Source organism: Triplophysa rosa, linkage group LG2 (genome assembly GCF_024868665.1).
Source record: "Triplophysa rosa linkage group LG2, Trosa_1v2, whole genome shotgun sequence".
NCBI lineage: Eukaryota > Metazoa > Chordata > Actinopteri > Cypriniformes > Nemacheilidae > Triplophysa > Triplophysa rosa.
This window is the reverse complement of record NC_079891.1, coordinates 7,942,127-7,958,265: the sequence shown is the minus strand read 5'-3', so window position 1 is coordinate 7,958,265 and position 16,139 is coordinate 7,942,127. Positions and strand designations below refer to the sequence as shown.

At 36.4% G+C, this 16,139-nt stretch overlaps 1 protein-coding gene across 1 annotated transcript in view; it reads left to right on the top strand.

Annotated features, from left to right (window-relative positions):
* npr2 (natriuretic peptide receptor 2) overlaps window positions 1-13,413 on the top strand; it is a 44,758-nt gene extending 31,345 nt beyond the window's left edge. The window contains exons 13-22 of the mRNA XM_057354480.1: window positions 805-964; window positions 1,059-1,214; window positions 1,956-2,124; window positions 3,635-3,781; window positions 4,363-4,486; window positions 7,552-7,620; window positions 7,748-7,922; window positions 10,075-10,173; window positions 11,709-11,800; window positions 12,919-13,413. Coding sequence (XP_057210463.1) covers window positions 805-964; window positions 1,059-1,214; window positions 1,956-2,124; window positions 3,635-3,781; window positions 4,363-4,486; window positions 7,552-7,620; window positions 7,748-7,922; window positions 10,075-10,173; window positions 11,709-11,800; window positions 12,919-12,981 — 1,254 coding nt within the window. The 3' untranslated portion in view covers window positions 12,982-13,413. The remainder of the gene's footprint in view (window positions 1-804; window positions 965-1,058; window positions 1,215-1,955; window positions 2,125-3,634; window positions 3,782-4,362; window positions 4,487-7,551; window positions 7,621-7,747; window positions 7,923-10,074; window positions 10,174-11,708; window positions 11,801-12,918) is intronic.
* The last annotated feature ends 2,726 nt before the right edge of the window (window positions 13,414-16,139 follow it).

The following is a 16,139-nucleotide window of genomic DNA, read 5'->3' as shown; positions in this document are numbered from 1 at the left end:
TTACAAATATTATAGAGTGCCTTAATACTTAATATTATACTTTTACTTAATACTAATCAATATGTGATTGCTGATGAAACACGGTAAATACAGGGTTTACTGTTGAAATAGCCACTTGGGAAACAGAATAATAAAGCAGCGCTGCTTGGTTTTCCGAGTTTCATTAGTTCGAGTAAATGGACTGGCATCAAAGATACCGTGACATTGTTTTTGGAAAAGATGCATGAAAGTAATTTCACTCTAACTTCAACCTCCATTAATGTAAGCCAATATCTGTTCTGTGTCACAAGCACTCGAGTGCCCAGGCACACAAAAGACTTTCTGGCACAATTGGACCGCAACTACCTGTACATCAAAGTGAAATATTTATCAGAAATCATTTTGCTTTCAAGATGGAAAATTGCTGAAAAAACTACTGATAATAGGGTTTTTCTGTAGAATTGAGTAAGCTGAGGACTTCTGAATTTATGACGGTCAGCCTGATCACCTTGGTGCTCCAGACAGAATATCAAGTGTCTGTTTTGTGGGAATACAATCTCTTTTCATCATAATTTTAGTTTTGTGCCCTCCAAAGGTAATCATAAAATATGTTCTTTGGCTCCTCCGAACCTAGTCATTTTCATATTTATTTTAACGTGCAAGGAAGTGTTATTACAGTAAGAATTACAATTCCCAAATTGACTATGCACTATACAAATTTAACATTTCTTATTTTATGTGTCCAGCAAGAGATTTTCTGGGGGGTATTTGCCCCATAAACATTGGGCAAAGACATCATGTTCTGTTTAATGCTTCCGCCGCCAGGGAATGAATTATCTGCACAACAGCTACATCGGCTCCCATGGCGATCTGAAGTCATCCAATTGTGTGGTGGATAGCCGCTTCGTTTTGAAAATCACTGATTATGGTCTGGCAAGCTTCCGTTCATCCTGTGAAAACGAAGACTCGTATGCACTGTATGCAAGTAGGAACACGCTGTGATTTTCTGGTTCAAGATCGTCTCGACATCCGTTTACTGTTACGATTTTGCGACTGCTTACCAAGCTGTTTTTTTCCAGAAAAGTTGTGGACGGCCCCTGAGTTGCTGATATATGATAGACATCCGTCGCAAGGAACACAGAAGGGAGATGTGTACAGTTTTGGCATCATACTTCAGGAGATAGCTCTCAGGAATGGCCCATTTTACGTTGAAGGCATGGATCTTAGTCCCAAAGGTAAATGTTAAAGGTCATGTCAATTTAAATTGATCTGGTTGGTTCATTTGTACACTATTGAAATGAATGCCTGTTTTGTTTCACAACACACGTACAAGCTTGTAAGCATAGCAGCAGTGTCATTGAATATTTTCAGTGTTTCCTTTAATATGGTCAAAAAATATAAACGCCCTGTTGCAACTTGGATGTTGTATTTAATGCTCTAGATAAAGGCCCAAATGGCCAAATATTGCAATATTAAATAGCTTATACTACCTTTTCAATTTACACACAAAAATAGCAGAAACAATGAAACATTTGCTTCACTTATGCATACAGCACTGAAAACATGCTAATATAGTTTATATCATATATTTATTTGGAATTCCAAATAAGTCCTCTTATTTAGAAGCTAGAGAAAGTCAAGATGATAAACAAGTTAAAGAGATGAAAATTTTAAATTCTATCATCATTTTCTCACCCTCTTGTCATTTCAAAACTGTTTGATTTTCTTTCTTCCGCAGCACACAAAAGAAGATATTTTGAAAACAGTCGGTAACAGAACAGCACCGGCACCCATTCACTTCTATTGGCTGGATGCAAACCAGTGGAAGTGAATGGGTGCCGGTTAACAACATTCTTCTTCTTTCATGTTCTGCGGAAGAAAGAAATTCATACAAGTTCAAAGTGATGTAAGGGTGAATGACGACAGAATTTTCATTTTTGGGTGAACTATCAATTTAATGTGTGTTTGTGTTACAGAGATAATCCAGAAGGTTCGGAATGGTCAGAAACCGTACTTCAGGCCCACCACAGATAACTCTCTACACTGTGAGGAATTGACCATCTTAATGGAAGGTTGTTGGGCTGAAGACCCTGCCGAACGCCCAGATTTCAGCCACATCAAGATCTATATTGCAAAACTTAACAAGTAAGTATAGATCGCAACACATAGATTTGTATGACAGTGAAGGTACAAAACTAAACAGGGTCAGTTCTGATGGACACCACATAGATTTCACATCGACTTCATCCCTCACAACTGCTTTATTCTATTCTTGTATGTTTTGTCCGGCTCCCTAAATCTGTACAACTGGATTATTGTTTAAAAGAAAACTTCACCTTTACCTTCATTTTATTTTCTGAAAAAAATGAACTAAAAGATAAAGAAAAACTAATGGTCCTTGTGAAAAACTAGTTTTACTTTTGCAAATAAAACCGCTTGTTGACACACTAAATCGCACAGATTGTGGTTTACTGAAGCAGAAGCAAGACTGCATCTATTCACGTCTTGACAGCTCATTGATAAACTGCCTACATTGATGTAAGTGAAAGCTTTGTGATTAATTCCCCAAAGGGGCACTTGAGTCACATTTGACAGACGTTGACAAAGTTCCACTGAAATGCCTGATGCGTTTCATCTGAAAGGGACCTTAAAGCACAAGCTTCATTACATAAATGCATCTTGTTGACATTTGCAGACTTGTTGTTGATTGGTCCAAGTTTAGATCAGAGTTATAACCAGATGGATAAGTCTGAGGCACAAATTATTCAGGACTGGTTATGCACAGGGGCAAACAATTATTATTGCTTCTTATTATATTTTATTCACTTTTATTTGTTTTCTTCAGTCAAAGGCAAGAGTTAATTTCACAAGCGAGCACCTTCTTTAAAAATCATTTTGTATGATTCTGTCTACAAAAATTCTGAGAATGACTAAATGAATGTAACCCTGCAGGTCTGTATGGGTGTACTGCATGTAGGAGTGACATTTGACCTCTGAATAGTACAGTGTGATTCAGCAAACCACATAGCAGCAGTACATGATTCAACCAGAATCATAAAACACTTTATGAGATGACTAGATATAGACGGTTTCAGCGGCGACAACATAAACAAACGTAATGTGGCCCAAACTTGACTTCCGGTTGACCTCCAGAAAGAATCAATAAATGTTGCATAGTTTTAATTTAATACAATTAATATACAATAAAATATCAATATGAATGAAATATAAAATCAATTATTATATTACTAGCCACTAGCAAGACCGATAGTCAAACACAGACTGGAAGTTACCTTCAGGCAAGGCGTGAAACCGTCTATACAGATTGTGACACGACTGTATTACAGCTTCCTGTTCTCTAGAGTGAGACACATGGCCAATAATACTCAAAAAACAATACAAAATGCAATCTACATATTTACATTTTATTGTATTGATGTTGAATTAAAAAAGATAATTCATGGACGTGTTATACTGCCAGTCAATACACACCATGTTAAAAATGTTTGCACCATGTGTACACTTTCTTCTGCACTAAGCTCCTGTCGCCAAGTCAAATTCCTTGTGTGTGTAAACATGCTTGGTAATAAAGCTCCTTCTGATTCTGATTCTGATACCAAAGTAGATGTCTAATGTCCGTCGGTTTGTTTGACAGAGAAGGCAGCACCAGTATTCTCAATAACCTGCTGTCCAGAATGGAACAATATGCCAATAACCTGGAGAATTTGGTAGAGGAGAGAACTCAAGCCTACCTCGAGGAGAAACGGAAAGCCGAAAACCTTCTTTACCAAATCCTTCCACAGTAAGAAAAACGTTTTCTAATATTTTCCTTCACCCTGCTAGCAGTTTCCAAACTTTTAATTGGAGTTTGAGGGAAAAAAGCTATTAGCTTCGTATATCACTTCTACTAGATAACTGTCTCGCATATGACGTAACCTGTTCATGTTGTTTTCCTTATCTATCTATCTATCTATCTATCTATCTTGTTATTTGAGGACCGTCTGTTTTTGAGAGAATGATGCAATCGGTGGGAACTTTAAAAAGTGGCTTAAGATGAAACAGACAAGCAAACTAATTACTGAGGATGAAAAACTTTCTAAAAGAAAAGCTAGGAATGAACCTGCCTCTTTTATTCTACAATGAATTTTTGCACTAATTCACGTTCCTAGAAAGTATAAGTATGTTTGCAGAGAAAAGCTCCCGTATGTTGACATGCTTTAAATAATTTCCTCCTTAGTTTTTTAAAATAAGGATTTATTAAATGAAATTATATTCTGCTTTCAACCACATATTGTTAAACTTGCATGTCTGCTATTGTGTTTGGACTTGTGCTTGGAAAATAATTTTATGGTTCAGCTCAACACAACCTAATTCTGCTCACAGTTCAGTGGCGGATCAGCTCAAGCGAGGAGAGACTGTACAGGCAGAGGCCTTTGACAGCGTCACCATCTACTTCAGTGACATTGTGGGCTTTACATCAATGTCTGCTGAGAGTACACCTTTACAGGTTTGTGCATGAATAGGCTTTTAAAAAACATGTACTGCATGTAATAATGTAGGGTAGATTCTGCAGTATTTGAAATGAATCGAATCAAATTTGTGAGTTTCTCGTGTTTGCTTTCACTGAAACATGCAACATTTTAAAAGATAAAGATTTTTTTTTACTTTTTATTAAATTAAAAAAGGAATGTTAGAAGAATATTTTTCCAATAATGGTTCCAGGCTTTTGAATCCGAAAAACAAGTATATTATATTTACCTTTAAAATACTATAGTTGTATGCATTTAATTTTTTAAGATAAAAGAAGTTTCTTAAAGGGGTCATATGGGTCCGTGTAAATCTGTGTATCATTCGTTCAGTCGTTTTTTGATTTAAAATTGAAAGTAGAAAAATGAGAAAACGACTCTTTTTTTTTTTTTTTTTTTAAACACGAAAAACAAGAATTCAGCTCGATTTTTCGTTTTTCGGTCAGAAATAGAAAAATGAATAAACAGCTTGAATATTCTTTCTCTAAATGTGGGCGGGAAGGAAACTCCCCATTCTGCTCATTGGTCAGCTGAAGATCAACCCGTGTCGTCATCAACTCTTCCTCAATTCGGCGCGGCAGAATAATAGTCCTCCGTTGCTGCAGTTGTGCAGATTCTTAACGCGGATGCAACTACATTTAATCTCTTACACGGATTATATGACACGGCTAAAACGAATATTATCGTTTGTTTTAGATGTAACGCAATGTATATACACGATTTAAGGTTCCAAATCGCTGTATTTTCCACATACCGTGCATGTTTGTATCTCCTCTTTGCCCCGCCTCTCTGAGACGCGCAGATTTTTTACAAAGCTCATCGCTCTGAAAAGCGAGGTGTGCTGTGATTGGCCAGTTAACCTGTACGTAGTGATTGGTCGAATACTGCAAGTGTGTGACGGAAATGTAACACCTTTTACCATATATCAGGTTCCAAAGCAATTGTACTGACAGGTACGCCCACCTTACTTGTCTTAGTCAAATCATACCACGAACTGACGTAGATTTGTGAGGGTGTGGTTACACGAGGCGTTTCAGGCAGGTCTGGGTGAGCATTCGCTTATAGATAGAATCCATCTTTTGTTCCCACACTTTAATTTTTGCAATCTTATGTATCTAATACGTGCATGGGCAATTTATAGCGCACCAAAAACACAGAAAAACATGTATTTGCGCCATATGACCCCTTTAAATGTTTGCGTGGCTTTGTGGCTGAAATATCCGTAACCATATTTAGTATTCCACTAATCTGTCATTTTTTGTGTCATCATAATTTTTAAGCCACGTACTATATTTGGGCTTATCAATGTCAGACAGAGATACAGGCTGCTGCAGAAAAGACAAACAAATCCCTCTCTTCACATTTGCGTGCATGACGATTGCTTTTTAATGCCCCAAAATGGTCTTGTCCTGCTACTAAGAATTCCCTGCAGGACATTCAATGTGGTTTAACTAAGGATAACAGGGGGGTTAGTTTAATTTGCACGTGTAAAGACCTTGTCTTAACCTTTATTTAATTTCACCTTTATTTCATCATCTTTATTTAATTTAATTGATGAAATACACTTTTTGCAGGTATATTTTTCTTTTTTGCAACTTAGTGTGATATAGAAGGGCTACTAAGATAAATTATTAGTAGCTTTATAAGAATATAAAACATACTTAGTCATGTGATTCAATATGGTGGCCATCATAAGCAGGGACCCGCATTTAAACAGTCATAAATACTGGTCATTTTGCCTTTTTAACAGTGGAAAAAGTTACGTGCACCTTAAAATTATGAGACATTGGGGCCCTTGTTGCTCCAATTTTTTGACTTCTCATGTAAGCTTGTAGACCAACTGAGTTTGGAAATTTACTCTGAAATTAGAAGACACGCAGACAACAAATGTGATATGTCATGTGGTTTTCAGTGGTGTTTGGATCACACTGCAGTTCACAACAGCTGTTCGGAGACATCGATTTAAAATCTATCAGTTTTGTCTCTGGATATAGTTTTGATTAAGGTTATAGTATGACAACCACCTAATGAAGTTGGCCTCCATGTTTAATTTATCATCCTTTATTTTCTATGTATGCAAATGTATTTCTCTGTAAGGCCTCATTCTGGGCGTACATCCAAAGCGATGGGATGGAGGGATGGGCAGAAAGTATTTTAATTTGTGGAAGCCATCGTGAGTTCATGCAGAAACACATCACAGCAGTTATTTCTTTCTAAACCTCTATGGAAAATGCCTGAAGTACAGATATACTAATAGATATAAGTACAACGTATAGCATTGGCAAATGTGATTAAACCATCAAAATGTGAGCTGTATGGTACAAAATATACAAAACATTACTCTTATTTTTTATTGTATTTTTTAATTGGTATTTATTGGACATTTAACTACAGTTTTATCAGTTGTTGGTCATCTCTTATTGGTCATCTCTCATTTTCCAAGGTCTTGTCTCGATAAGCTTTGCTTATATGTTCTGTGTAATTTTTTGCCAAGCTGCCTTAAATTCTTTCCAATGCTGAGCTTCAGTTTGTACTCCAAGCACAACTACGCAACTTGAATACAACGTTTTTAACACATCTTGAATAATATATTCGAATGAAAACAGAGACGTCGATTTTCCAAAGTTGCCAATTATACTTTTGGCCAGGACTGTACATTCTTTTGGGGTTTTGGGGGCACTGTTTTAGATATATTTCTGACAGGATCTCATCACACCTGAAAAGGTGACAATAAAACCTCAAATAAAACCTGAGGAGTTTGAATGAGAATGAAAACAAAAAATGTGATTGCGTTTGGTCTGCTGATATCGAACCCTCTGTTGGATGGACACTTTATGGTTTCCCCACCATTTTCTAAAAATACATTAACATGAAAACGTGAAAAGTAGGATCAGCTTTGTGTGCCTAGAAAATAAATATTGGATTAACTTGAATCCTAATAAAATCACATACTGTAGCTCTGCTTCTCATTGCTTTATTAAACATATTACTTAAGAGAACTTATGTCATGGATGTGTTCTTAATGCTCGATTTGAACTCTTTTCAGGTGGTGACATTGCTAAATGATCTCTACACCTGTTTCGATGCCATCATTGACAATTTTGATGTATATAAGGTAAGTAAACTACGATTTAATTGTGCTTGAGTCAAAACAGAAACTCAGACTGTTTTTCAAGTTCAGAAAATGTGCTGACGTGTGTTTAACTTGCAAAATCCATTTTAATGTGTTCTTGCAATTTAAGGTGGAGACCATAGGTGATGCGTACATGGTGGTGTCGGGTTTGCCTGTGCACAATGGGAAACTACATGCACGTGAGATAGCCAGCATGTCACTGGCTTTACTGGAAGAGGTTAAAACCTTCAAAATCAGACACAGACCGAACGATCAACTACGATTACGGATAGGAATCCACACAGGTATTGTTACTCCATCAATAATATTTCATTATTTTTAAGCTTAATATGATTAGCATTGAGAAAACCTTAAGACTTAAAGGACCAGTCAGTAAAATTTAGCGGCATCTAGTGGTGAGTAGTGATGGGAAGTTCGGATCATTTTACTGACTCGGACCTTTGAGTCTCGTTCAACAAAATGAACGAATCTTTTTTCGAGTCATATCGTTCATTTCGTTCATTTTAGCAAAATATAATTAAAATGTTACATGTTACTTTCCTAACACATCTACTACTTATGCAAACGTTGATCACATTACAAACAATACAAAACTATAATGCTATAAGAAACAGAAAAGATTAATTCATTGTTTACCTGGGTCTTTAGTCTATGATTAGCTTTGGGTTTGACTCGTTCATTCATCACGTGACAGCTTCGTAAGCTAAACCAATGCAGTCAGAGCCGGAAAGAGAATTGATTAGTTCACCTCTCGAGTCTTAGGGTTTGAGTCGTTCGTTCATCACGTGACAGCCCCGTACACTTAACCAATGCAGTCAGAGCAGGAAAGAGAATTGATTAGTTCACCTCACGAGTCTTCGGGTTTGAGTCGTTCGTTCATCACGTCACGTGACAGCCCCGTACGCTTAACCAATGCAGTCAGAGCCGGAAAGAGAATTGATTAGTTCACCTCCCGAGTCTTCGGGTTTGAGTCGTTCGTTCTTTTGTCACGTGTCGTGACAGCTTTGGACAGAGAAATATGTTAATTTACTAATTCCAGTATAGACATGTGCCCGGTTAACCGCGGTTACCACCAAATCCTGCTGAAACCGAGCTGGCTGCGATAATGCAAGGTATCGATTATTTTATTGATGCGTAGCTTCTCTGTGAAGCACGGCTCTGGGATCACTATAAATGCTGCTCGATCTAAAAGCAGTGCGAGTTTGAGTCGCTTATAACATGCATTTGAAAAAGCAACACCCGTCAAACATGATCATTATAAATATACTTTATTATCATAAAAATACCTGAGGAGGCTTGAGGATCGGTGATAAAAACATGTCCTTAGGCATTTCTTACTACTACGTGTGTTATGGTCTTCTTCTGCAGTGCGTATTTGGAGTTTCTGCACGAGAGCGCCCTCTGGCTTTCGGATGCAGCAGCATTTTACCATACTTCACTCACAAGTTGTGCATAAATCACGTGATATATATTTTCGGTTAACCGGGCATATGTCTATTCCAGTACAGGACCCATAGAATGTTGCGCAATGCGCATGCGCGACTGAACGAATCACTCCCCGAGACGACTCGTTCTTCCCGAGTCACATTAAAGATTCAAGAACACATTCAAGAACGACCCATCACTAGTGGTGAGGTTGCGAATTGCAACCAACGGATCACTCCACCCCTAATATGTCGCCACATTTTAGCTTCTTTGCTGAAAGAGATGTATTTACGAAATGCGCTCTGTATCAATTTGTCCATTTAGGGCTACTGTAGAAACAACATGGTGAATTCCATGTAAGGGGACCCGCCGTGCATGCAAAGAGAAATAGCTCATTCTATGGTAATAAAAACATAACACTTCATTATGTAAGGTTTTTATACACCTCTGAAGACAGGATATTATATTGCGTTTCTATCAATAGATCCTCCTTAATCGTACACTGTATTTAAAATGATTGTTTCCTTAGAGAAAACTTTCCTTATAGAAAAATCTTATAAGCAGAAGACTTATTTTACTTTATTTGTCTATGCATTCTCATTGTTGCCGAAGAGACCCCGTAGAGGTTTTTTTTTAAACCTCATTTACGATTTGTGACGTTTCTTTCTTATGGCTTATCTAAGCTACTATTAGTTTAAACACCCTTTCCTCTATGTTTACAGAATTAATAGTTTCTGTTTCTGGAAATCTTCTCTTAGTCAAACAATAATGCTCTTCCTGCTGTTACAGTGCTCCTGCAAGTTTCCACTGTATGATCTGTATATATTTTCAGAGTCTCTATATACAAGTAGATGTGCAACTGAGACCATTATAAAGAGCTTCTGTCAGATATCATATAATCACAGTCCGATGTTCCTATTCTGCTGATTTTTCAACCTGTCAAGTAGCATTACGACCGTTTATAAGCAGTTCCAGTAAATGAATGTGTGTGTGTGTGTGTGTTTTGTACAGGGACTGTCTGTGCTGGTGTAGTAGGTCTGAAGATGCCTCGGTACTGTTTATTTGGAGATACTGTCAACACAGCATCTCGCATGGAGTCTACAGGGGAAGGTGGGTAAAATATGAAAGAAATGCAAAAGAATAGATGTAACAAGTTTTTCTCACATTTTGACAAAGTTGTATGAATGCATTTAAAAGGGCAGTTTACCCCAAAATTGTTCCAAACCTGTATACATTTCTTTGTTCTACTAAACACAAAGGAAGATATTTAGAAGAATGTCAGAAAATAAACAGATCTTACTATGGCAGTAAAAGGAGGATGAGATCTGTTTGTTTACTGACATTCTTCCAAATATCTTCCTTTGTGTTTAGTAGAACAAAGAAATGTATACAGGTTTGAAACAATCTGAGCGTGAGTAAATGATGACAGAATTTTCATTTTTTGGGTGAACTATCCCTTTAAGGTCAAGAAATGGAATGTCATTAAGGTCAACAGTCAGTTTATATGTAACTGCATTAGCTTTCACATTGACTCTGGCTTAATAGACGGAATTGTTGAAGAAACTTTCAAACATAAAAACTGCGTTCCATTCAAAGTCCGAAAAATGGCTTTGCAGGTGTTCCATTTTCAACAAAGAAATCTTAGTAACGAAACTGCAGTGCAGACATTGATGCTGGAGATATATGATTATCGTCAGAAAAGATTATTAATATGTTTTACACAGTAAAACAGACTCATATGGCCGGTGGTTGGAGAAGGCTTCACATTTACTGTAATGGCCTGATGACGTCAACCTGAAGGAATAATAATTTTAGAGGAGTTAGGAAGATTGAGTTATTAGATTTTGATGAAAGATTAAGGAGAATAATGCATAGCGTTTACAATGAAACCGGAACCATGTAGTCTCAGTCATGTTTTTATATACAAATGCTACAGTACATAAATTTGACCCATCCACAACCATTCATGAGACTTACCACATAGATTGACTTACATTCTACTTACTGAGCGATGCTTTGTGTACTCATTAATAATAAATAATTAGCGAACGGGACACTTAAACTGTATCCTTTGTGATGTATAGTATGCGTTAATCTACTTAGTGCTTTCTATAGCACACACAGCAGATTGTGTCTTCTCCACTATGTATATGACTCTTATACTGTAGGAATATTTGACCCCCCAATATCCGTCCTGTCTTATGTGTCATGTTTTTTGAGACATGCACTATATGTTTTTTTCTTCTGTTAAACAAACAAACAAACAAAAAACCTTTGAAAGAATATTCACTCTTATTTTCCATATACATTTAAGCATAGGGCTATGGAATGCCTTTAAGGTCAGAAGTGAATTTATGTGTAACATCATTAAGCTTTCACATTGAATCAAAATAAAATAAAATAAAATAATAAAAAAGCTCTAAAGTCTCATTAATGCTTTCATATATTTGAAGAAGGAATACTGTACTAGGTTTATGTTGATTAACCCAAAATGCTATTGGCTGTCATGTTTCACAATTGACCACAATGCATAAACTTATACAATTTACTCGATTTGTGTTTTATGGAAGGAAAAACACAGATTTGGAATGACGTGACTGGGTGAATAAACCTTGACAGACCTTAAATTATCATTTCATCCACAGCTCTGAGGATACATGTGTCCTCAGCCACCAAAGAGGTGTTGGATGAATTTGGCTACTTCGACCTCCAGCTGCGAGGAGATGTGGAGATGAAGGTATGTAAATCTCACGTGTGAATGCTTTAAGGGAATAGTTCAACTGAAAAATGGACCCCCGTTGGTTTTCCATAGTAGGAATAAAAAATACTAAGGCCAAGTCAATGAGGACCATTTTTGGGTAAACTATTTCTTGAAGAAATCATGTGTGTACAATAATGCTAATAAAATAACACACTTTATGAGGAATTTCTTAATTTAATGGTTCATTTTTATTTATTGTTCATATTTATATCCTTTTATGACTTATATATTGTGTAAGCTGGAATACATTTTCTCCCCTTATTAAAAACATTTAAGGAAGGAATGTGTATTTACATTGCTAAGGCATCTGAATGAAAAGATGTTATGTAGAATTCAAACATTACTCAAAATAAAAACAAAATCCTGGTTGCAAAAAGCACTATTATATGAAAACTTCGGATAAGTTCTGATAAACAACTATTAAAATAAAGTGGGTTTCAAAAACTTAATTTCTGTTTTTCCTTTACGATTTTAGGATCACAATGAGATTAAATTGGGCCAACAAATTGATATAGAATTGATATAGAATTTGATTGGGGCATGATTCAGTTATCCAGATACATAAAATGTCACTCATGTTGTGTCTTTTTGAAAGAGAGTAATATGTTCGCTATGAGCCTCTTAAATTTCACAATGTCTGCTATTACAAAAAGCTGTCTGGAACCGAAATAACCAGTCCTGTGAAATCTGATCTTTTGACTATGCTGCATCATGTTGATATTGATCTGTCAGACTGATTTGACTTATTCAAAGCAGCATAGGCATTTTGGTAAAAACAATCCACAAAATTTTGCAATCCACTGAAGAATGAAGTTGGACATGAGATCTAGATGACATGATCTGTTTTGGGTGAATGATGTCACCAGTCTGACAGCCTGACCAGCAACCTCAGTAACCATATAGCCAAGGAGCAGCGTTAGCTTTCTTCAGAGTGTTTCCTTCTCATATGTGTTTGAAATGACATGGTGAATTAATGATGACAGAACTTTCATTTTTGGGTAACCATACCCATTTCGAGCATATTGCTCTTGGTGGATTAGTGCCTGCAGCGAGCTTGCTGAGTGCTCATTGATGTGTGTATTGATCTCTTCCAGGGTAAAGGCAAAATGAGAACATATTGGCTTCTAGGAGAGAAGACAGATGTCTATGTTATCTGAGAGCACTGCTGATGACAGGAAGTGACCACGCTAAGAGCCACTGCTTCATATATTTGTTCTGTGTTTGAAAGGGTGTTTCCCACTCTCACATGGAACAGCACATTATAATACCTTTTGAGGGAGGTCAATTCAGGTATATTTCATACCTGCTTAAACTGCAAAAATTGTAAAGTGTTTTTTATAGTGAAGTTCTCTTGTGCTTAGAGTTAAGTACGTCTTTCCAGGTGAAATTCCTATTTTTATGTGCTTTCTATATTCAGATTTATATGCCGTGTTTTGGAAATCGGTGACGTGTACTTGATATTTCCTCAAAAGGAGAGCGCCGAGTGAAATGTTTTCTTGGGCGCAAAGTGAAGTTATATCGTAATGTAATATTTGTATATATGTATATCCAAGACAATGTAAGATATTTTGTTCAATAAACTGAATTAATACCATGCGGTTGTGTTCTTGACAGCTCTGAAGAATTTTTAATACTAATGAATTCCTCCTGAAGTGCTCTTGTCCCATGAACACACCTTCCCAAAAGGCTTTACAGGTCAATAGCACACACTCTTGAATATTTAACACATCTAAAGAGCTCCATTACAAAATGGGAAATCTAAAACATAACAAAGAAACATAACAGAATGAGTAAGAATTAAGAATAACGCAATGCACATACTGTACAATACTCTCCCTTTGAAACCATAATCTCTGTTTGCTCCTTAAAGAACAGCTCTAATCGCTCACTCCACAGTTTGGTGATAAATAGGCATGACATCATAGTCTCATCATTAAGAATCCATTTGGCATCTGTGCCTTTAGTGCACCGCATCTGTGTGCATGTGCGCTCATATTCACAGCCGCTTCTCGCCCCCAACATTCTTAATGACCACCCACTCGCAGTTCTGTTACTGTATGCTCTGTTGCCGAGAGGTCATTCTGTAAGCTTTGCCCTGATATACTCGGTAACAAGCAAGCGTGGCCTTAAGTTTAAACATGCATGTATACTGTCCAATTATAAAAAGCTCATTAAAAAAGTATTAATCGCCATTTTAAAGTCAAAATCAACTTTTGGTTTCAAAAAAGGCCTTAAGGAAGTCTGGCTAATAAATTATTAAGTAGAAAAACATCGTTTGTGATTATGCACAATATAATATGAACAAAAATCAATACAGATGTGCAATTTATTACACTCTAAAAAATGTAACTACGATTTTACATGAAACAATTTACACAAAAGGAGTACATTTTGAAGCTGTGAAATCAACTGTTTGAGTAAAAAAAATACATTGAGTAAATGTAGGTAAAAAAGTTAATCTGAGTAATTTAAATATTTCTATTAGAAGTCACCAAAAATATTAAGTGTATATTACAAATATTAAATACTTTTAATTAAATAAACCAAAATAATATATGTACATTTTAGAGAAATTAACTGTTGGATTTTTCATAAAACTTTTTAATATCTCCCACTGAGAAAATCTGTTAAATGATTTTAAAAGATTCTAAATTAATATAATACTGTGTCTGACACAACGCTGCATCCAGTGTGGACAAAATGTAAAATTATCATGGGTTCTAATGCGTTTTATTGCCACGCCGCATCTGGTTGTAACTGTTTATTTTGGTAATATTTACTAAGCCATATGAATGATTTTTTTGAGTGAAAAGATGATCAAATGGTTTAAGATTGATGTGAATATCTAAGCTTATATTTTTATATATTTAGACCACTAATTATTGATTGCTTTCAGGATCTTTTAACAAAAATTGAAACTGAATAATATTAACTAAATTGTGATTTGACAACACGTTCTCACTGCAAAAAGGTAACTATTTTACGGTGCGTCTAATTTTGGCTAATTCGTATGATCTCGTACATTTTACGATTTGCTTTCACACCAGCTGCAGTATTGCTATCTTCCTAGTAATCTTACATTTTGTAAGAGTCACAATGTACAAATTCATAGAAATAAGCCACCTTGTAAAATAGTTACGAATTCCCATGAGATCAAGTTGGATTTGATTAGGCTACATTTGTTTTGCAATTGCAGCAGTTCATAAACTTTGTCAAGTTTCCCAGAGATAACACTTGTCACGAAAACAAAGAGGGAAACTCTGAATTAATGGTCTAAAATTACTTGTTGTTGCCATAGTTACTACATGTTAATCCCGGTTTAAAGCATAAAAGAGGAGCAGCTCACTGGTTCTTGACGGCACAGCTGTGTGAAAGAAAGCCAATCTGATCCAAAGGAACCCAGAGCATCGGTCGATTTTACAAGCACATAGTTAGAGCTTCAATTTCTCATGGTGAAAAAAGGCAGATGACTGATGTCTGGATGCAAATAACGGTTTAGCAATTTGTCCAAACACAACATTTGTTGTATTAGGAGAGAATACATTTTTCAATTGCTCGTCATTAAAGCGTCACGAAAGCTACATTCTACCTCACTGTCGTTTTTGAAAAATGCAATTAAAACGGGCGTGAACGCTGTGAGAAGAACAACCGTTAAAACCGGCGAAGGTTCCGGCATGGGAAACGGGCGCTCCAATCACAAGGCGCTGTCATGAATAATTATGAGGTCAGGAAAACAGTCTCATGAATAATAATGAGACACCGACGCGTCATCGATGTACTATAGCGGGTATGCATTGACGTCATTTTCCCGCGTGAAAGGCAAAATGGCTGCATTCAATAGGAGGAGCAAAAACCGGAGTTTGACTAAAACATGCAATTATTAGCTGAAAGTACAAGCAGCTGGACTCGACGGTGATCCTTACGACTACCTTATGAATTACAAAGGAATCAGGTGTTCTTAGACACTCAAATGTTGCGCGGAATTGCGTTTCCTGATATTGTAACCATTCATTTTGCCCAGTGTTTTGTCCGTGAAAAAGTGACGACACGTGCATACCCTACATCGCCACGTCACATCTTTTGACGTTGGATAGATGAGGATTTTAAACCCGGTAGGCAAGCGCTTAGGTTTCGTGGCGCTTTAAAAAGCGTGGAGTTTCGAAGCGTTGAGTTTTCGCAAATGTATTTATAACACTATTTGTTATGTAAAACAACATTACAGTTTAAAAGCACTATCCTGATTATCACTCGAAATAAGTCATTTGTAAATGTAGTTCAAAATAATTACCTTATAGTTTTTTTTTGTAGATGAAAA